General features: G+C 35.4%; 1 protein-coding gene across 1 annotated transcript in view; it reads left to right on the top strand.

The window, feature by feature from the left end:
• KIF5B (kinesin family member 5B) overlaps positions 1–19171 on the top strand; it is an 85791-nt gene extending 66620 nt beyond the window's left edge. The window contains exons 16-26 of the mRNA XM_081100721.1: positions 3897–4085; positions 4700–4817; positions 5313–5374; positions 5469–5578; positions 6395–6496; positions 7649–7709; positions 7824–7895; positions 8063–8167; positions 11825–12041; positions 13074–13224; positions 16450–19171. Coding sequence (XP_080956847.1) covers positions 3897–4085; positions 4700–4817; positions 5313–5374; positions 5469–5578; positions 6395–6496; positions 7649–7709; positions 7824–7895; positions 8063–8167; positions 11825–12041; positions 13074–13204 — 1167 coding nt within the window. The 3' untranslated portion in view covers positions 13205–13224; positions 16450–19171. The remainder of the gene's footprint in view (positions 1–3896; positions 4086–4699; positions 4818–5312; positions 5375–5468; positions 5579–6394; positions 6497–7648; positions 7710–7823; positions 7896–8062; positions 8168–11824; positions 12042–13073; positions 13225–16449) is intronic.
• Positions 19172–23347: the final 4176 nt, after the last annotated feature.

The raw sequence follows: 23347 nt of genomic DNA, 5'->3' as shown, positions 1-23347 counted from the left end.
TATCATTGAACACTAGAAAGCTGTTGTTCAAAATTTGCTTTGTAGATTTTCAACTTCTTTTTAGAAAAATCTTTTTGTTTCATGTTAAAATAATCGTAATTTAAGTGAAAAAGTGGTAAAGACAGATAATAAAGAGTGGTAAAGACAGAAAATAAAGAGTCACAAAGTGATAGAATACAGGTTTCCTGACTCCTAGACTCCTTTTTCCCCCTACTATAATAGCATTTGAAAGCAGGTCATCCTTGCAGACAGTTCTTTAAAAAGAAATCTATGGATCCTCAGTATTTTTGTCATTTGCACGTAATTCTTTTCCTATTAACCCTGCTGAGTTCCACTTAACTTGTTCTGTGATTTTTACATTATGGTTCACTCTGTGTGTGTACAGTTCTAAGGATTTTGACAAATGCATAATATAGATTCACCATTACAGTATCATAGCATAGTTTTACCTCTTAACATCACCTATCATCTCCTTTGCTTTTTCTATTCATAACCCTCCCCTGAACCCCTAATAACCACTGATCTAAAAAAATTCTCAATAGTTTTGCCTTTTCCAAAATTTCATATAGTTGGAAGCATATAGTATGTAGCCTTTTTAAAAACTGGCTCTTTTCACTTAGAATTCATTTAAGGGTTCTTCCATATCTTTTTGTGGCTTGGTAGCTTATTTTTATCACTGAATAATAGCCTATGATATGGATATACCAGTTTGTTGAACCATTCACCTATTGAGGAACATCTCAGTTACTTTCAGTTTTTGGCAGTTATAAATAAAACTGCTGTAAACATTCATGTACAACTTTGTCTATGAACATAAGTTTTCAATTCAATTGGATAAAAATACCTAGGAGTATGATTGTTAGGTTGTTTGGTAAGACTATGTTAGCTGTGTAAGAAACTCCCAAAGTGACCATAACAGTTTCCATTCCCATCAGCAATGAGTAAGAGTTCCTGTTACTTCACATCTTCACCAGTATTTGATGTCATTACTTTTTGGTTTCGAGCCATTCTGATAGATGTCTAGGGGTATCTCATTGTTGCTTTAATTTGCATTTGAATTGCATATATTTCTACCAGCCTGTGGCTTATCTTTTTATTCTTATAACAGTATCTTTTACAAAGCAGAAATTTTAACAAAGTACAACATACCAATTTTTTCTTTTATGTTTCTGATGTTTCTGAAAACTCATCTCCAAATTCAAGGTCATCTAGATTTTCTCCTGTGTTATCTTCTAGAAGTTTTTTTTAGTATTGCATTTACGTTTATGTCTGTGATCTATTTGGAGTTAAATTTCCTGAAAGGTATGTCTGTCAGAACTCATTGTTTTACATGGGGATGACCACTTGCTCCAGCAAATTTATTGCAAAGACTATTCTTTCTCCATTGAATTGCCTTTGCCCCTTTGTCAGAGATCAACTGACTGTCTTTGCGTGCATCTATTCCTGGGCTATATTCTGTTCCAGAGATCTATTTGTTTATTCTTTTGCCAATATCACATCATTTTGATTACTGTAGCTTTATGGTAATTCTTGTTGTTGGGTAGCATTAGTCTTCCAACATTGCTCTTCTTTTTTTTTTTTTTTTTAATATATTTTACTGATTTTTTACAGAGAGGAAGGGAGAGGGATAGAGAGTTAGAAACATCGATGAGAGAGAAACATCGATCAGCTGCCTCCTGCACACTCCCCACTGGGGATGTGCCCACAACCAAGGTACATGCCCTTGACCAGAATCGAACCTGGGACCCTTGAGTCCACAGGCCGATGCTCTATCCACTGGGCCAAACCAGCTAGGGCAAACATTGCTCTTCTTTAAAATATTGTTGGCTGGTGCATCAAGGAAGCATAACAAAATGCGGAGACAAAGAAACAGGACAAAATTGTCAATGGAAGATATAGAGTTCAGAACCACACTTTTAAGGTCTCTCAAGAACTGTTTAGAAGCCGCCGATAAACTTAATGAGATCTACAAGAAAACTAATGAGACCCTCGATGTTATATTGGGGAACCAACTAGAAATTAAGCATACACTGACTGAAATAAAGAATATTATACAGACTCCCGACAGCAGAACAGAGGAGCGCAAGAATCAAGTCAATGATTTGAAATGCGAGGAAGCAAAAAACACCCAACCGGAAAAGCAAAATGAAAAAAGAATCCAAAAATGCGAGGATAGTGTAAGGAGCCTCTGGGACAGCTTCAAGCGTACCAACATCAGAATTATAGGGGTGCCAGAAGATGAGAGAGAGCAAGATATTGAAAACCTATTTGAAGAAATAATGACAGAAAACTTCCCCCACCTGGTGAAAGAAATGGACTTACAGGTCCAAGAAGCTCGGAGAACCCCAAACAAAAGGAATCCAAAGAGGACCACACCAAGACACATCATAAATAAAATGCCAAGAGCAAAAGATAAAGAGAGAATCTTAAAAACAGCAAGAGAAAGAAACTCAGTTACCTACAAGGGAATACCCATACGACTGTCAGCTGATTTCTCAACAGAAACTTTGCAGGCCAGAAGGGAGTGGCAAGAAATATTCAAAGTGATGAACACCAAGAACCTACAACCAAGATTACTTTATCCAGCAAAGCTATCATTCAGAATTGAAGGTCAGATAAAGAGCTTCACAGATAAGGAAAAGCTAAAGGAGTTCATCACCACCAAACCAGGATTATATGAAATGCTGAAAGGTATCCTTTAAGAAGAGGAAGAGGAAGAAAAAGGTAAAGATACAAATTATGAACAACAAATATGCATCTATCAACAAGTGAATCTAAGAATAAAGTGAATAAATAATCCGATGAACAGAAAAAAATAAAATAAAATAAAAAAAAATATTGTTGGCTGTTTAGGGTCTTTGCCTTTCCATATAAACTTTAGAATCTGTTTGTTGATATCCAGAAAATAACTTGCTGGGATTTTGATTGAGATTATATTAAATACACAGATCAACTTGGAAAGAACTGATATTTTACCAGTATTGTCTTCCTATCCATGAATGTGGAATATCTCCATCTATTTAGTTCTTTGATTTCTTTCATCAGTGTTTTATAATTTCATCATAGAGATCTTACATATATTACATTTATACCTAAGTGTTTCTTTTTTCTTTTTGGCACTAATGTAAATGGCACTGTGTTTTTCATTTCAAATTTTTGTTGTTTGTTGCTGTTAGAAAGGAAAGGAAAGGAAAGGAAAGGGAAAGGGAAAGGGCAAGGGGAAGGGGAAGGGAAGGAGAGGAGGAAAGGAAAGGAAAGTGATTGGCTTTTGTATGTTAACCTTGTATCCTGCGATGTTACCATAATGGCTTATTAGTGCCTGGAGTTTCTTTAATAATTACATCATCTGTGAACAAACACAGTTTTATTTGTTCCTTCTCAAGCTCCACTTAATTTTGACACTAAGTATTATACTGGAATTTTATAATGAAAGTATAGAAAGTACAGTGACCACAGTTCCTCTTTGGTGAACTTCAAAGTCGTCATTTCTATGCCACCTAAACATTCTTATCTATTAAGTTTTAAACTGGGAGTTACATGTGATTAACAATAAATTTACTGAAAAGAGCCTGGAAGAGGAAATCCAAATATTGAAAGAGGTAGAATTGATCAGGTTTTTTTTGTATGCTTGTTAGGTGTGTGTTTCTTTTTTCCGTGTAGACATATATTAGCATTAAGTTTAGAAAGGAAGGAAGGCAAAAATTAAGCTCTATTTTATTTGCCCTTTTTAAAAACAAATATATTTCATAAAAGAAAAACTCCAGACTTCCTATGAATATTGAATAATATTAAAATATAGTTAATTTTGTTCTAAGATTTTAGAGTCTAATTTGGTAATCGCACTGGATATTTTTCCTTTATTCATTTATTTTTTTTACTTCACTGTTTCCTCATAGCAGCCTGAGGGAACTGGCATGATAGATGAAGAGTTCACCGTTGCAAGGCTCTACATTAGCAAAATGAAGTCAGAAGTAAAAACAATGGTAAAACGTTGCAAACAGTTAGAAAGCACACAAACTGAGAGTAACCAAAAAATGGAAGAAAATGAAAAGGAGTTAGCAGCATGCCAGCTTCGTATCTCTCAAGTATGTATTAACAAAAAAAGTTTCTATTTTTAATAGTCACATATAAGTTTTATTTACTGTAAAAAATTTAAGAAAAACAAACTTCCATAGGTTATTTTGAGTAACAAAATAGGTTAATTTTATCAGTTTTTCCTAGTCTAGCTGCATTAATAATAACATGAATGATTTGACTGGGTTGTATTTGCTAACATGTATATGTTAAGTATATAGATTTACTAGAAAGATGTGATTGTTGAAGAATCTAGAGGAATTCTGGGGTAGACAAAACTGCAGGGCCAATTTTCTGGCTTTTCCAGTTTATTGAATGAGGCCAGTCACCAAGAATAGGAATTGTATATGGAGGGAAGAAGGTAATACCATATGGAGAAAACAATATATCTTTTTTTCAGCCTTTAGTGCCTTTGCTTAAAAGTGTTTTAAGCTATACAGATGACCATTTTATTGATTAAATTCTTTTTCACTGTAAAATTATGCCCTGAACATTTTAGGTTTGTGTCTTTGAGTGTATTATATATTAATACATCGATAAAACTTGCTTATTTTCAAATATTCTTAACAATAAAAAGCGTACGTGAGAATTTTTCCACTTCATATCATTACATTTTTCCCAAAAGCATGAAGCCAAAATTAAATCATTGACTGAATACCTTCAAAATGTGGAACAAAAGAAAAGACTGCTGGAGGAATCTGTTGATTCCCTTAGTGAAGAACTAGTCCAGCTTCGAGCACAAGGTATTAACTTCTAATTATTTGAGTTGTGTCTATATTAATTTATCCTTTAGTATAATTGTAAATTTATATTTGCACTGATAATGAATAGTAGGAATCGGGATAACTTGAAATAGAGAACAAATAATGTGTTTTAATATGGCTTTGAAACATTTTTGAAGTTGTGTTTGAATATGAAGTAGGCAATCTGGGAATTTCCCACAAAGTTACGAGGTCACACATACATATGAAATTTATACACATACATATCTTAACATAGGAACTTACAAAGCTGTCTCATTTCCCTACCGTGCCTTAGGTAACCATAGTATCAATCAACACAAAGGATCTAAGTCAGTATGTTGCTGAGCTTAGCAAGATTTACTGTGTGGCATTTGGATAGGTTAAAGTCAAGAACTGCTAAGGAACATGTCCCTCATAAAAGCCATTTTCTCCTTGGTTTATATGAAGAACTTTAAGGCTTATTTCCTCTCTTGTTTTCTCTCCCTGTCCAAACAGAGAAAATGCATGAAATGGAAAAAGAGCACTTAAATAAGGTTCAGACTGCAAATGAAGTTAAGGCAAGTTTAATGTAATTGGATTCTAATGGCTTTAATTCATCATTATTTATTCTCATTAGTCTGATTTAATATCCTTTCCCCGCAATAATTTTAGCAAGCTGTTGAACAGCAGATCCAAAGCCACAGAGAAACTCATCAGAAACAAATTAGTAGCTTGAGAGATGAAGTTGAGGCAAAAGAAAAACTTATTACTGATCTTCAAGAGTAAGTATATTTTCTTTCCTCTAAATATTAAAAACTAACTCAGAAAGATTGACTATTTAGGTAAAAGGAAATAATTGGTTACTGGTAGATGATATGTTCTATTAGATACCTGCATTTTTCATTGAAATTATGATATTTGACTTGAAAATAAATTTGTTCATTTCTAACTTCTAAGTTCCTGGGAAAAATATTTTTGGGGTCTTTTGATGTAACTATTCAGTAAAAAGAAAAAAACACACAAAACTTTAACCGTTATTGCAAATAGAAACCACAGTCTTTTTCAAATCATTTCATTCCTCTTAAAAAATATTCTTAACTGAAAAAACTATATTGGAAATTGTGGGCTTTAAATTTTTTAAAAAGTAGAAGTTGTCTTCATTTATCAAAAAGTCATTTTTCCCACTTTTGTAGCCATATGCATATAATATAGAATTTATGGAAATTGGAGGTTTGTACTTATGTCATGATTTGAGTAGGAGGAACCAAAGGAGCATAAGAAAAAATGAAGACAAAGTTTGGGATGTGTATCTTACTGTTGATAATACTTAATGGATTTAGGGACAAAGATTTGGGGAAATGAAAGATATAGACGGCTAAAATCATGGTTTTAAACCAAAATATGAAAAACATTAGTATTGCTGAATGTAGCCAGGTCCTCTTAACTCCACCTACAGGGAAGTGAAGGGGGACCACAGGAGGCATTGGTTGTTTGACTAGTGAGATTATAGAATTTAAGAGTTTGAAAGTCTTAATGACAACATTCAGAAAATGGTGATGTTGATTGATGATATAGCGGTTTTCTTTTCCTTTTGTCAGCCAAAACCAAAAAATGATGTTAGAACAGGAACGCCTGAGAGTAGAACATGAGAAGTTGAAAGCTACAGATCAGGAAAAGAGCAAAAAACTACATGAACTTACGTGAGTTAATGTTTTAATTCAAGTTTTAAATTTAAAACTAAGGGACTGTGGGTATTACTATCAGATATATTCAGTGGGTACAGTTTTTCATTTTGTGTTTTTCTTCATTGGTTTAATGTATACCTAAAAACTTGCAGTGTATCCTTATACTTAAGTAAATGCAAGGTCTTTTATTTCAGTGATGATCAAGATTTATGATTCCTATTTATCAACCTGCTTACTCTTTCTGTACCACCATTTTACTTCAAGATCTATCATAAAAACTGAATTTTTGTCAGAACTGATCTTGCATAAAAGGACATTATTATTTTAGCCTTGCCTCTTGAACAGAGGTTTTTTACTAATTACTTTTTCTAATTTACTAAGAGTATATTTAGTCAGTGCTCAGCTTTCTACAATCTGAGCAGATAGAAAACTCAGGATTATAATTTTCACATTCCTTGAATTTTTGAGAGATAACTTATAAATGAATTACTATTGTTAGAAAAGTAACAAGGTAACACCATCAACACCATCTCAGAGTTGATTTTATAAATACTCTGCTGAAACTTAGCCATAATTTATTGAGCATAATTTTAAATAAAATATGTAGAATATTTTAATATCAATAATTTATTTTAAATTTTTTTAAAAACTTATTGATATTCGAGAAAAACATCGATTTGCTGTTCCACTTATTTATGCATTCATTCATTCTTGTGTATGTGCCCTCACCAGGGATCAAACCCACAACCTTGGCTTATTGGGACGAGCTCTCACCAACTAAGCTAGGGTTACAGTAATTTATAATCTCCGTAATTACTAGTTAAATCAGAATTATCTTGAATAAAAGCAGTATGCTATATGTGACATATTCTAAAATAGAAAAAGAGCCATTTCTTATTCTTCGGATTCTGCTACATTTTATTTTATCTCTTCCATTGCTATATAGGAGAATTTTCTTCTAATAATGGATTTAGAAGGATTTATAAAGCATTATAAAAATTTCTTTGAAAGATACAACATGAGTAAACTTTTAAAAATGAGTGTCTTCATTTATTTGAATTTAAGAATTTCTTTCAGATAAATATTTGCATCAGTTCTTGTGCTAAATAAAACTAGAATTTTATGGACTCAAAGGTGAAAATATATGTGCATTCTTCCTCTGTCTAGGATTATGCAAGATAGACGAGAACAGGCAAGACAAGACTTGAAGGGTTTGGAAGAGACAGTGGTAAGAAAAACTTGAAAATAAATAGGATTGGGGGATGTTTAATGGTTTTTTTCCCCATTGGTTATATTAAATTTGAAGTCTGAACTCCAAAAATACTGCTGTTCTTAATTCAAGGCAAAAGAACTTCAGACTTTACACAACCTGCGGAAGCTCTTTGTTCAGGATCTAGCCACCAGAGTTAAAAAGGTAACAAAACTATACTGAGGTGTGGGCATTTGAATAAATGCTGTCTGTAGTGTGTAATTCTTTGCATGCATAAGCAAAATGTTTTATGTTGTTATAACAATTTTTGTTTAGTTAAGATTGGGTTTTTTAAAAATTTGTTCATTATTAATCAACCTTCTTTTCTTAAGAGTGCAGAGATCGATTCTGATGACACTGGAGGCAGTGCTGCTCAGAAGCAAAAAATCTCTTTTCTTGAAAATAATCTTGAACAACTCACTAAAGTCCATAAACAGGTAAAAAATATACATATTTTGTGATAATTGCAAGAATTGAGAAGTGGCAATTTTTTCATTGTTCATACTCGGAACCATTCCATTATTGCTAACAATTTATAGGGAAGTTAATATTTTTAACAGCCCTCTATCAAAAATCCAATGAAAACCTTTTTGGGATTTCAAATCTGTCAGTTTTCTTAATTTATTCAAGGTAATTAAAATACCTCTGGTAGATAAGTTTTTGCAGCTGAAATACAAAATTTTTTGGTTCTTTTGCATTTAATGCCCCTGGTTCATGAGGCAGTTCTATTTTTTTTAAAGAAACATATTTTTATTGATTTCAAAGAGGAAGGGAGATGGGATGAGAGAGAGGAACATCAATGATGACTAGGAATCATTGATTGTCTGCCTCCTGCATCCCCCCCCCCCCCCCCCCCCCCCACGGAGATCAAGCCCGCACCCCTGACATGTGCTCTGACCAAGAATTGAACCGTTATCTCCTGGTTCACAGGTTGATGCTCAACCATTGAGCCACACCGGCCAGGCCAGTTCATACTTTTTCAGAAGTACTGCTTACTATTTCTTATTTTTAATTATAGTTTGATACATGCTTTATTTACTTAAATTATTTCTTAGCACACTGAATTGTATATCTTTGCTGTTGTAAACTTGATGTTTACACTAGATGTTTGCACTAGAATAAGGTTAAAGAAATTTTAGCCTTTTTTGCTTTCAAAAATATTAAGGACTTGCTAAAGTTGTGTGTATTTGTGGGTCTAAAATTATATTCATTTCCACCAGATGAGTATCTTACTAAAGAAACCTAACAGTATGTTCTAGTTATTGTTATTGCCTAGGAGGAAATAACGATCCACTCACACCCTAATTTAAGTGAAATTAAATTTTTGTGAGAAATATATGTGTACGATATATACGAATATATGAATTCTTGCTTGTTGCCAAGCTAATTGGAAAACCTTAAGATTAAATTTCTAAAAAAATTCTCTTTTCTAAAGAGAAATTATGAACAGCATATTTTCTTCTTTTTTTTAAATCCTTATTGTTGAGAGTATTACAAATAGCCCTCTTTTCCCCCCCCCATTGCCCTTCTCCACCCAACCCCAGGTCTTCACCATCCTATTGTCTGTGTCCAAAGGTAATGCATGTATGCATATGAGATCTTTGTTTAATCTCTTCCCGCCCCCCTCACCCCTTTCCCTCTGAGAATCATCAGTCTGTATCATTTCCATGCCTCTGATTCTATTTTATTCACCAGTTTATGCTGTTCATTAGGTTTCTTACTCATTTTCATTTTTAGATTCAATTGTTGATAGGTATGTATTTATTGCCATTTTATTGTTCATATTTTTTATCTTTTTCTTTTTCTTCTTTTTAAAGAATACCCTTCAACATTTCATATAATACTGGTTTGGTGGTGATAAACTGTTTAGCTTTTTCTTGTTAGTGAAGCTCTTTAGTTCTAAATGATAGCTTTGCTGGGTAGAGTAATAATCTTGGTTGTAGGTCCTTGCTTTTCATCACTTTGAATATTTCTTGCCACTCCTTCTAGCCTGCATAGTTTCTGTAGAGAAATCAGCTGACAGTCCTATGGGCGCTCCCTTATAGGTAACTAACTGCTTTTCTCTTGCTTCTTTTAAGATTCTCTCTTTGTCTTTTGCCCTTGGCATTTTAATTGTGATGTGTCTTGGGTGGTCCTCTTTGGGTTCCCCTTGTTTGGGACTCTCTTTGCTTCCTGGACTTATAAGTCTATTTCTTTCACCAGGTAGGACAATTTTCTGTCATTATTTCTTCAAATAGGTTCTCATTATCTTGATCTCTCTCTTCTCCTTGTGGCACCCCATAATTTGATATGCTTGAAGTTGTCCCAGAAGCCCCTTACACTATCTTCATATTTTTTGGATTTTTTCTTTTTTTCTCTTCTGATTAGGTGTTTTTTGCTTCCTCATATTCTAAAACATAAATTTGATTCTTGGAATCCTCTGCTCTACTGTTGAATCCCTCAAATTATTCTTTATTTCAGGCAGTGTATGCTTAATTTCTGACTGGTCCTTTTCCATGTTTTTGGCATGCTCACTAATATCTTTGAAAGTCTTACTAAGTCCCTGGAAGGTCTCATGAAGATCCTTGAGTAATTTTATAACCGTGATTTTGAACTTTGTGTCCAGTAGTTTGCTTTCTTCCATTTCTTTCATTTGTGACATGATTCTTTGTCTCCTCATTTTGGCTACTTCCCTGTGTTTGTTTCTATATATTGGGTAGAGCAGCTATGTCATGTCTCCTGGAGTTAGTAGAGTGGCCTTGTGTAGTAAGTGTCCCATAGTGCCCAGCTGGTCCCTCTTGGAGTACTCCTGTGTGGACTGTGTGCTCATTCTTGTAATTGAGTACTGTTGGTATCACTGGGAGGAATTGACCTCCAGACCAATTGGCTGTGAGCACCAGCAGCAACTATAGTGAAAGAGCTGCTGTGCAGGAAACACCCCTATGGAGCAGGACTTGCTTCAGTAGGGCTATGGTGCTCACTGAGTCTGCCCTTTGAGTGTGTCACTTATGGATGTATAGAGTATGGTGTGAAGCTGTCCACTGGGTGCACTGGCTCTCGGGCCTCCTGGGAGATGCAAAGTCACCCACTGCCCAGTGCCACCTGGAAGAAACTACAGAGAGATCTGCAGATGACTGCTATTTGTATTGGGCTTGGAAGTGCCCAGGTGAGGCCCAGCTGTGTGAAGCAAGACAGACTGGTGCTGGTGCCAGGTCTTGGACCTTTTATTGATAAGTTTGGGGCACGCTGACACCAGCTGCAGCTTGTTTGAGAGATTTTAGCAAAGTCTGAAGCCTGAGCCAGGACAGGCCATTCATATTGAAAAGCTGCTGCAAAAAGCTTGGGTGGGCTGCAAATTGGATGGGGTGGGGTCTCAGAATCATAGGGTGGAGCAAATAGTGTGCTCTAGGTTGATGGGGACTCAGATATGTTTGCCAGTCAGCCCTGGGACAGGGTAAGTTTCAGCATAGGAACAGTGACCCCTATGAGCACTTCTGTCTGGTAGAAAGCTGGCCCCAAGTTCCTGTCCCAATGCCAGACAATCCAGGTCAACCCCGTATTTGTCTAGGTCCCCCAACGCCCTCTGACACTATAGCTCAGAGGAAGCAAGTCCGAGTATGTTTCTCTTGGGCCCTTTAAGAGGGATACATGGGTCTCCAGCAGTCTGCATGTCCCTCAGCCACAATCCTAGTGGTTTTTACAACCTGAAGTTATGGGGACTTCTTTTCCCAACTCTGAGACCTTGAACTGGGGTCTTGTGTGGGGCTGGGACCCATTGCTCCTCACAGTGGTCCTGCAGGGACAATATCCCCTTGGGTTAAAAAAAAACAAAAACAAAAAACAGCACACATGGGTGTCGGACCAACCCGTTCTTAGCCTCTGCCCCTCGAGTAGTCTCAACATGCTTTCTTTACTTCTCTAGTTGTAGGACTTCCATTCAGCCAGCTATCAGGCGGTTCTGAATGATGGTTCTGTATTTTAGTTATAATTTTGATGTGGTTGTGGGAGATGGCAAATACTGGCATTTACCTACACCGCCATCTTGGTTCTCCTGAACTGCTTATTTTCTTAATCTTCTTATAGCTAGATTCCTAATCTTATTTATGTACCTTTAGTTGGTACGTGATAATGCAGATCTTCGCTGTGAACTTCCTAAGTTGGAAAAGCGACTGAGAGCCACAGCTGAGAGAGTCAAAGCTCTGGAGTCAGCACTGAAAGAAGCCAAAGAAAATGCATCTCGTGATCGCAAACGTTATCAACAAGAAGTAGATCGTATAAAGGAAGCAGTCAGGTCAAAGAATATGGCCAGAAGAGGGCATTCTGCACAAATTGGTTAGTAGAACACATGAAAACGTTATGTGCTGTGATGGTGGTATTTGTCTGTTTTTATTTTCTAACTTTCCAAAGAGCAGCATTGTTAGGAAAGCAGCATAGAGTTGAGTAATAACCACATAAAGAGAACAAGAAGATAAATAAGAACTAGACATGCAAGCAAGAATGGTCAGGGGTAGGAAATAAACTATAGAGCAATGTTACTAAAGCAAAAGGAATGGCGAAAAATAAGTCATGCTCCCCTAAAACCTACCCTAAATGCCTAGCCTTTGAAACCCCATAAAATACAGGTTCCAGGGTATGCTCTCCTTCCTGAAAACTTTAGGGTGACCCTCATCCCCAGGGTGACCTTCCCCCTTCCCCAAAGACATGCATCTCCTAAACTCTAAGGGACCCCATGAGGCTTACAACCAGGACAGCAATAGGCAGTTCATCCCAGGCAAATTCCCTGAGCCTGCCCCCAAAGGCCCCCTTTCCTCTCACCTCTTAGTGAGCCAAAGCAGCCCAGCCTGGGCTCATACCTCTACCTAGTTCTTCTCCTGTTATCCTAGGCCCATGGTCAGTAAACTGCGGCTCGAGAGCCACATGCGGCTCTTTGGCCCCTTGTGGCTCTTCCTAAGCCTTAGGAGTACCCCAATTAAGTTAATAACAATGTACCTACCTATATAGTTTAAGTTTAAAAAATTTGGCTCTCAAAAGAAATTTCAATCGTTGTACTGTTGATATTTGGCTCTGTTGACTAATGAGTTTGCCGACCACTGTCCTAGGCCCTTCCTTGTTTCACTGTCCCTAGCTTTAATAAAAATACTCTAAAATGAAAAGTCATTGGCAATATTTCATGCTTTAGTATAACAATTGATGTGAGAAAAAGATGTAACTGAAAAGTGAGAGAGAGGAATTTAATGAGAGGGGAAAAAAGAGAAAAACAAAACACAAGAATTGTGGTAAGTAAAGAAAGACAAGAGACCTAAAAAATAGTTACAGGCATGTTTTAAGATTTATTCTAAAGCCAGTTTTTGGTTTTTATATTAGCTAAACCTATTCGTCCTGGGCAACATCCAGCAGCTTCTCCAACTCATCCAAGTGCAATTCGTGGAGGAGGTGCATTTACTCAGAACAGCCAGCCTGTGGTAATACGAGGTGGAGGAGGCAAACAAGTATAAGCATGACACATTACCTACAGGTTTGTAGTTTATATCTCGCTTTTGAATTATAACTGTAAATGGAAATGTTCAACCATTGATTGTTAAACATTTTTTTTAGATTCTCACATTATTCTCATGATTTATTTATTTTTATATGTTTTATTAATTTTGGAAGAAATAGAGGGAGAGAAACATCGATGTGAGCTTAAAACATCGATTAGCTGCCTCCTGCATACTGGCGGCTTCTCCCACCCCTTCCCCCCCCCCCCCCCCCAAACACACACACACCCACAACCCAGGCATGTGCCTTGACTGGGAATTAAACCGCAGCCTCCTGGTTCATAGGTCAACACTCAACCACTGAGCCATACCAGCTGGGCCAAATTTGTGTTCCTAACATAGCACTGGATCACTTAAAAAAGATATGGCTATTAACTGTTTTCTTTTATTATATATATAATTTAAGTGTGTTAATTTTTTCCATACTTGAAATTTTTCCAAAATTGAAATTTCTATATATGAAATTCAAAGTATGATTATCTTTTTTACACCACCTCATCTTTTAGATTATTTTCAGAAGATTCCCAAAAATAGAATTTTAAGAAAATGTGAACATTTTTTTTTTAAATATATTTTATTGATTTTTTACAGAGAGGAAGGTAGAGGGATATAGAGTTAGAAACATCGATGAGAGAGAAACATCGATCAGCTGCCTCCTGCATACCCCCCACTGGGGATGTGCCCGCAACCAAGGTACATGCCCTTGACCAGAATCGAACCTGGGACCCCTCAGTCCGCAGGCCGACGCTCTATCCACTGAGCCAAACCGGTTACGGCAAGAAAATGTGAACATTTTTAAGGCTCTTGAAAGATTATACCAAGTTGCATATAAGTCAGGAAACTGTCCATTTTGTTGCATCTTTGCAGGATTGAGTATTAATAATTTTTAAGCTTCTGATGTGATAAACCAACATAAGCATTTCATTGGTTGATTAATGAAGTTGGATTTTTTTCCTATATTTATTGCCCATTAGTATTTTCTGTCTTATGAGTTATTTCTGTGTCCTTTTCCATTTACCTATTGAAAGTGATTTTTCAAACAGATGTGTGAGTTCTTACACTTTTTTGTTTTTTTTTAACTATGTAAGTAATACTTGTTACTTGTAGGGGACTAAAGACTATTACAAAGTAGAAAGATAAATATCTCTAGAGATACCACCCAGTATATTGTGTTTATCTTTCTAGAGCTTTAAATTAAAAGGTTTAAATTGTTGATGAATATTTAATAACATACTATTCCTGTTCTACATATGCTACTTTGTAACCTACTTCTTTATCTTAGTAATATATTCTGAACATTTTTTTTTCTACAACTTGATTAGTTAATAGCTGCTTGATATTTCATCATATGGAGGGAACTCAGATTTTAATTCTTTAGGAAGTCCTGGATGTGTAGTTGTTTTGGAAACTAAAAGTACTAGATAATTATTAGGCTTAACTTGTTTCTAACGAATATTAAAATCTTTATTTTTATCTTGTTTATACTTTCACATTTTATGTAACATTGGTTCTCAATTTGAATGGAGAATTAAGCAAAATTCTGGAGGATTCACATTAAAATTTAATATAATTTTTTGTCCACACCGTATAGGATTTTTAAGATAGTGAAAAGAGCTTGGATGTTGAAGTTCTGAGTTTGAATCCTGACTTTTCAACTTACATGAACTTCAAGTTACTTTTTAAATAATTTCTTTCTCATTTTGACTCCTTTTAAAATTTGTTAACATAAAATAAATTATGCATTCATGACCTGTTTAATGTATCTTTAAATCATAACATTTTTCTTCATAGCCACAATATTATCACCAAAATATTATTAATCATCTAGCAACTAAAAATATTTTTAATATTATCTAACACCAATCTATATTCAGACACCTCAATTTTTTTAAAATTCTGTAGACAAACCAGTGATTTTCAACCTCTTTCATCCCATGGCACACATTAAACTAATTACTAAAATTCTTTGGCACACCAAAGAATCTATTTTTTGCCAATCTGATAAAAAAAAAATAGGTATAATTTTGATTCATTCACACCAGATGGCTATTGCTGTTTTGGTTGTTGTCACTTATTAGTTTGATAATGTAAGGGAAAAGAGTTCAGTGCCCCTGACTAAAGAGTGATTGCCTGCTTTAAAAATTGCCATGCAGGAGGCACGTGATCTATGTTTCTCTCTCATCAATGTTTCTACCTCTCTCCCTGCCTCTCTAAAAATCAATAAAAACATATTTTAAAAAACACAACAAGAGTTAAGTTCATATAGCATCTTAGCAACATTATAATGAAACAGTGTTGAAAAAATATTATTCAAGATCCTGCTATATTTGAGCTCCTTTATTAGTAAAATGGAAGTCATTCTTAAGAATTATACAAGTTAAAGTGTAATTACCTACAGGTACTTTTCTAGAAGTGGGAGGTGGGCAAGGAGCCTTTTAAAGCACAAATATAGATGAACGTTTATCCTTTTTTTGATACTGTGCTCAGATCAAAATTCATATGTAAACTTTGAACTCTTATCTCCTTAGCAGAGAAGATAGACCATGGCCTTTGTTAAATATAGCTAGGTTTTAGCTTGAAAGTAGAGTGCTAATAAGGCAGTTTAACATATGAGTGAGATAACTAATGTGAAGTAAATATAAAAGTATAAAGTTTACAGGCTTGTCTCATTGTTGGTCTAAAAATAATAGTTCTTACTTTTTTTTTTTTTTTTTTTAACTCTTAAACCATGATTGGGGCACATAGGATTTACTTAAGTGATAAATGACTGGGAAATTAAAAACTTTTGTAGAGAAATTTTTTAATGTTTTAATTATCAAGAAAAACATTTTAAAACACTGGATTTATTTTAGGGAATTATGGCAGTGTATTAATATTACTGATACCTTTACTACCCAATTATGTAATTATGCATCAGCTCACACATAGCTCTCTTAGGAAGAATAAAAACAAATGAAGGGTGGGGTGACCTCTTTTTAAACATTATACTGCTCATAAGTAGCTCTACTTTTGAAATAAAAGAGAAGAAATCAAATCATTTAAAGTTGCCATTTTTTAAAAATGTTGTGGAATGTGGTCATAGCTATTGGCCAAAGTGTTTTTAAACTATTCGTCTATTTTATCTACTTTGTTTCTTTCATGATTATCTCAAACACAAGTTTTATGCGAATGAAAATATTTCTTTTGTTTTCTCCCATTTTCAGGTGTTGTGAGTAATTGAAGTATGAAGAAGACATAATATCAAGCAGAGTCATTCAGTAACTATAAAATTTACCCCTGGGAATTATAGAATTACAGCAATTTTAAATGTATAAATTATACCTGGCGTGTACAGCTGTTTTCTGCCTACTTTTCTTGTAAACTCTGCTGCTTCCCAACAAAACTTAGAGTGCAATTTTGGCTTCTTAGGAGGGAAAAATGACAGTTTACAACTGTGGCCCTATTTATTACACAATTTGTCTTTTGTGTCTTGCATTTAGTCTTCACTGTGCCAATCTAACTGTATCATAAGATTATGCTTTTTGTATTTGTTTCTTTATGTGTGGTTTTAATCTGAAATTACTTAGCTGCTGTTACTTTTCTTTTTTTTCTTATTAAAGTGTCTTCCTTATTTTAGGGGAAAATGTAAACACATTTAGATTAAACTTCTTAAATTTTACCACTTACAACACTACATGCCCACACAATATATCAGGTCAATACTACAAATGATTTCAGAGTCAAATTTATTTGTATCTTTTCTGATGTTTGCTTCTAAAAACTGTTTGAGCACTGAAACCATAAAACTGTCTAAGTAGTCATTTGAGACTGAGTAAGGCTACTTAATTGTTATTTCATGAAATTCCTGTTGCTGAATTTTCTTGAATAGAAATATTTTACAATATCAAAAACAAATCTCAGTTTCCAAAAGAGTTTGGAGATGGAATTATATTTGCCTTTTTTTCAATTCTATAATCAACATAGCTTGATGGAATGAACATTTCCTGCTTCAGATTTTGGAGAATCCACAGAGTCTGGGGATCGGCCATGGCCCAACATGCTGAGGCCACAGACAAGTGCATGTGGCCCCACAGTTGCAGCCTAGCATCCCAGGATGTACAAGCCTGATGCTACCCAGCAAGCCTGAACCTGAGCCCCTTACAACTATCCCACTGACTTTGATGGGGCTCACCTGGCCCCACCACCATGATCTGACTCTCCTGGATGCACCGGCTGGCCATCATGACCCAGCATGCCTGACCTAGTGCCCCTTGGACAACCATCCTTACATCCTTGCACAAGGCCACACTGTCATTACTACCTGGCACCCCTGGAGGACCCAACCCTGCTGTGCCCCAACATCTCTGGTGGACCTGCTGCTGTGACCTAACATGCCTGATCTGGTGCACTAGAAGACTGGACCTACTAAATGGGGAGACAAAGAAATAATCCCCAAGAAAAGGAGGAATCAACACAAGGAACTAAATGAAATGGAGGCAATTTATCAGATACAGAGGTCAAGGTAATAGCCTGATGCTACCCAGCGAGCCTGAACCTGTGCCCCTGACAGCTATCCCACTGACTTTGATGGGGCTCACAAATTAAAACTTCAAGCAACTTAATGAGAACTATAAGGAACTCAGCAGGAAATTCATAAGCATGAAAAAGTATGTAGAAGCCATGAATAAGACTCAATTTGAAATGAACAGTGACGTAGCTAGAAGAAGGAATACCTGGGAAGAAACTGAGAACCAAATAGGCAAATTAGAGACAAGGTGGAAAAAATGTCCAGAGTAGCAATTAGAAAAAAATAAAAAGGATAATTTAAGGGAGCTTTGGGACAACATAATAATTCCGAGAGCTTTCTTATGAGACTTTGGAATTATCCCAGATAAAGACACTACAAAGAAAATTAGTTGATATCCTTGATGAAAAGATGCTAAAACCCTCAAGAAAATATTAGCAAATCAGATCCAGCAATATATTAAAAAGACCATACACCATGATCAAGTGAGACTTATTCCAGGGATGCAGTGCTGGTATAGTATTCACAAATCCATCAATGTGCTATCCTATATAATAAAAGCCTAATATGCAAATCAACTGAATGGCAGAATGACATGTGGAATGACCAGTCACTATGATGCGCACTGACCACCAGGGGACAGATGCTGCACGCATGAGCTGCCCACAGGCTCAGGCCAGCCAAGGTAGGGGTCTCCTATCGCCCCACAGATGGGTCCTGATCACTGGCCAGCCTAAGGACACCCCCCCCCCATCTGTGCACTAATTTCATGCACTGGACCTCTAGTATTACATGAATTGATAGACGAAAATCACATGACCATAGAATTAGATGCAAAAAAGCATTCCACAAAACCCAACACAATTTTTATTAAAATCAGCAAAGTGGGAATAGAAGGATCATATACCTCAACATAATAAAGGCCATATATAACAATCCTACAACGAACATCGTACTCAATGGGCAAAAATTAAAATTTCCCTTAAGAACAAAAACAAGACAGGGATGTCTGCTTTCACCACTCTTTCTCAACATAGAACTGGAAGTCTTAGCCACAGCAGTCACACAATAAGAAATAATTAAAAGCCATCCAAATTGGAAAGCAGGAAGTAAAACTCATTATTCACGGATGTTATGATATTGTTAATAGAAAACCCTAATGACTCCAACAAAAAACTCGATTTAATAGATAAATTTGGCAATGTAGCAGGATACAAAATTAACACCCAGAAATCCATGGCATTTCTTTATACACCAATAATGAACTCTCAGAAAGAGAAACTTTAAAAAAGAAAAAAAAACCCTCTTACCATTGCAACAAAAAAAAATTAAGGTACTTAAGAATAAATTTTACCAAGGAGGTAAAAGGCATATATTTGGTAAACTACAGCTTTTGCAAAAAGAGATAAGAAGATAGAAACAAATGTAAAAATATACTGTTCATAGATTGGTAGAATTGAAATGTCCATACTATCCTAAGCAATCTATAAATTCAATGCAATCTCTGTAAAAATATCAACAGCATATTTCACAGATCTAGAACAAGCACTCCAGAAATTTATACGGAACCCTGAATAGCCACAGCAGTCTTGAGAAAGAACAAATTTGGAGGTATCATAATACCAGATATCAAGTTGTACTACAAAGCCACCATAGTCAAAAGAGCCTTCTACTTACACAAGAATAGGCATATAGATAATTGAAAAACAAAGAACTCAGAAATTGACCAAGCCTTTATACTCAGATAATACTTGACAAAGGGAGCAAGAGTATACACTGGAGTAACAACAGTCTCTTCAATAAACAATGCTGGTAAAATTGGACAGGTACATGCAAAAAAATGAAACTAGTCCACCAACTTACACTACACACAAGAATAAACTCAAAATGCATAAAGGACTTAAATGTAAGTCGTGAAATCATAAAAATCCTAGAAGAAACCACTGGCAGCAAAACCTTGAACATCTCTCATAGCAATACATTTGCCAATACATCTCTTAGGGCAAGGGAAACAAGAAAATAAACAAATGGGACTACATCAAAATAAAAAGCTGTGCAGTAAAAGAAACCATCAAAAAAATGAAAAGGGATCCCACTGTATGGGAGAACATATTTGCCATTGATACATCTGATAAGGGGTTAATTTCCAAAATATATAAGGAACTCATAGAAAACAGTCCAATTAAAAAATGGGCCAAGGACCTAAGACACTTCTCCAAAGTGGCCACACAGCTGGCCACCAAACATGAATCAATGAGCAGTGCCACTAATGAGAGATGCAAATTAAAACTACAAAGATGTACCTTCTCACACCTGCCAGAATGGCTACCATCATTAAGTCAGTAACAAGAGCTGGTGAGGATGTGGAGGAAAATGAACCCCGGAACACTGCTGGTGGGAATGCAGACTGGTGCAGCCACTATTAAAAACTGTGCAGTTTCCTAAAGTTAAAAATGGAGCTACCGTTTGACCCAGTGATTCTAGGAGTATACTATGAATCCCAAAGCACCAGTCAAAAAGAATATGTGTGCCCTTATGTTCATAGCAGCGCAACTGACAACAGCCCAGGTGCCCATCAGACCAGTTGGAAAAAAGCTGTAGTACATTTACACAATGCAATACTATACAGTTGTAAAAAAAAAAAACACATCTGTATTACTGTTTGAGACAGCATGGAGGAACCTGAAGATGATTATGCTAAGTAGAAAAAGCCAGTCAGAGAAAGACAAGTACCATATGATCTCACTTATATGTGGAATTTAATGAACATAATAAACTGATGAATAAAAAACCAGAGGCATGTAAACAAGGAACAGACTAATGAATGTCATAGGGAAAATTGGAGGAGGGGGAGATGAACACCCTGCTTCATTTCAGTGAACTTAGTAGTTAATATGAGAAATGAACAAATATTAATTTGTCCACTTAATATACTGAAATGAATTGAGATATATAATTAAATTTTATATTATCTACTGTATTGGCTGATTTAAGTTTATAGACTGGAAGTTTAGAAAAAAAAAGTGGAAGAACCAGATAAATATATGGTAAGTTTATAAATATTTAGGTAATTTTTGGTCTCAAGTTCTTGAAGTACCTTTAATCTCCTTCACTAATTCATACACTATAATTTATATCTTACCCTGGAAATAGTAAATTGTTTGCAAGTCACTAACCTCAAATTATTTTGTTGGTTTTATCCCATAATTTTAAAATTAGTACTAAATGTACCTGTTTTGCCACCCTTTCCTAAGTTGATAAAACTAAGTCAACAGTTTATTTTAGGGAGCTATAAAAGTAACAGGGAAGGAGATTTCAATATTTGCTTCATCAATGAGGTGGTGACTTCCAACTGTTTTAGCAGAAATTTGCCTAGAATGGGGATATAATGGTTTCAGTCAGCAGAGAAACTTGGGAAGTTCTGTGTTAGGATCTGGCTGGCAGAATTTACTTTCTGAACAAGTTTTATATATAGATATTTGTAATAAATTTGGATCATAGTCAGAAAACTCAGATCATAATTGGCTTATTTTTCTATTTCCTTAACTATTGTAATTTCCACTTTTATATAATTTTGATTTAAAAGGTAAATTTATTTTTTTAATAGTAAAAAATTTTTGCTGTTGTAGTCTGCATCCTTTAAAATGATTGTGTTCCTTTTAGGATTGATCAGAAGAAACACTCCAAAAATTGACATGAAACATTGCAGCAAGATTAAAGTAATGCAGTTAACTTTATTTTGTTTTCAGATGAAAACTTGCTTCTTTGGCAATATTCATCAATGAAGCAGAATTTTTTTCCTCTTTGTCTGAATATGGGAATTTCATTCTTGTTACATGAATCACGGGTATTGGAGCTGTGTAACTGAATTGTAGCTAGCATGTGGTTCAGAATATACAATGTTAGGTTTTTAAAAATACCTGAATTTTTTATTTATAATTTCAAACTTTCACAGCAGTGTACAGAGAATTTCATAAATTTGTTTTCAGTGAACTGCTCTTTTTGCTATAGGTTATTAGACATAGTGTTTACTCTTATAAATGAAAATTTCTGATCATCTAAAACATTGACACTTCAATTTTCAGTGTTTTGTTCTGAATATATTAACGTTCCTCTGAATGGTATTGATAAATGGTTCAGAAGAGTAACTCAGTAAAGTAAAAGTAATATTTATTCATGATAAGCAATTAAATTATTTGCCTAACTTAAGAAAACTACTGTGCATAACTCAATTTGACACAAGGCGATAGAAGAGTCCGAGTTTACCTGTGGATTATATTGGTTTATTCTCAGTGATTGAAGATACATTTGAAGATAATTGATTTGGGAAGATGCCATATAATTTTCCTTTTTTTTTTTTTTAACCTGCATGCTGTAAATGTGTTTTATGTTTAAATAAAGAGGAAAAATTTTTTGAAATGTAATGACTTTTTTAAAACTTACTTGATGAAGTATTAGGTTGAGTTTGGCCTTCGGTCTTGACAGAATAATGACTAATATGTCACATTGGTATATTTTGCTTCCTAATGCATTGCATATTCTTTGGACAGCAAGCATTAAATAAGTATGCTGGAGAGCTAGAAATGAATTGAGAGCTAGAAATGAATTGACAGTCTCATTATATTACTTTATTGTAGTTTATTCTGTTCATCTGAACCTGACTTATTAACATCAGAAGCACTAAAGTCATTCTTCAATGCTCATTCATATCTAGCTGGAGAAAACTTTAAAACTTCCTAAATTCTAGCAGTGATTAGGACTTTTTTTATCTTTTAAAATTATTTACTATGGAAATTTTTAACCATATATGAAAGTGGACAGTAAATAATGAAGCTCCAAGTACCTATCACTCAGTTTCAACAATTATCAACTCATGGCCAATCTTGTTTAATTTTTAACCCCACTCTTGTACACACACCCCATATTATTTTGAACCAATCCCAGATATATGCTTTTATCCTATATAGTAAAGAGGTAATATGCAAATTAACCCTCACAAGGTGGCTGCCTCCAACCAGGCCGGCAGGGGGGTTAGTGAGGGACGACCAAACGACTGAACAGCAGGTTGCGTGGGAGGACCAAGCTGGCAGAGGAGCTGTGAGGGGCGACCAGGTCGGCAGGGGGGTGCGGGAGGGGGCAGGGGAGCAGTTGGGGGAAACCAGGCCAACGTGGGGGGGGGCAGTAAAGCGACCAGGCCGGGGAGGGGGGAGTGTGTGTGCAGTTGGGGGCAATCAGGCAGGGGAGCGATTAGGAGCCAGTGGTCCTTGTGAGAGGGATGTCCGACTGCCAGTTTAGGTCCGATCCAACCAGCAGTCGGACATCCTTCAAGGGGTCCGGGATTGGAGAGGGTGCAGGCTGGGCTGAGGGACATCTTCACCCACCCACATGAATTTTGTTCACTGGGCCTCTAGTTTATAAATAAATATGTATTTCTTAAAACAGTGAAATACCATTATCACAAAAAATAATTTTTCTAAATACTTAATTTTTTATAAACAGTGTTTGAGTCATGATCCAATTTACAATATTGGATCTAACATTATAGTTCCCCTCCATCAATTTTTTACTTTTTGCCTTGAAATTAATTTATGAAGAAA

Source organism: Myotis nattereri (genome assembly GCF_964212035.1).
Source record: "Myotis nattereri genome assembly, chromosome: 1".
NCBI classification, from domain to species: domain Eukaryota; kingdom Metazoa; phylum Chordata; class Mammalia; order Chiroptera; family Vespertilionidae; genus Myotis; species Myotis nattereri.
The sequence above is the reverse complement of the archived record's forward strand: the minus strand, read 5'-3'. Positions and strand labels throughout refer to the sequence as shown.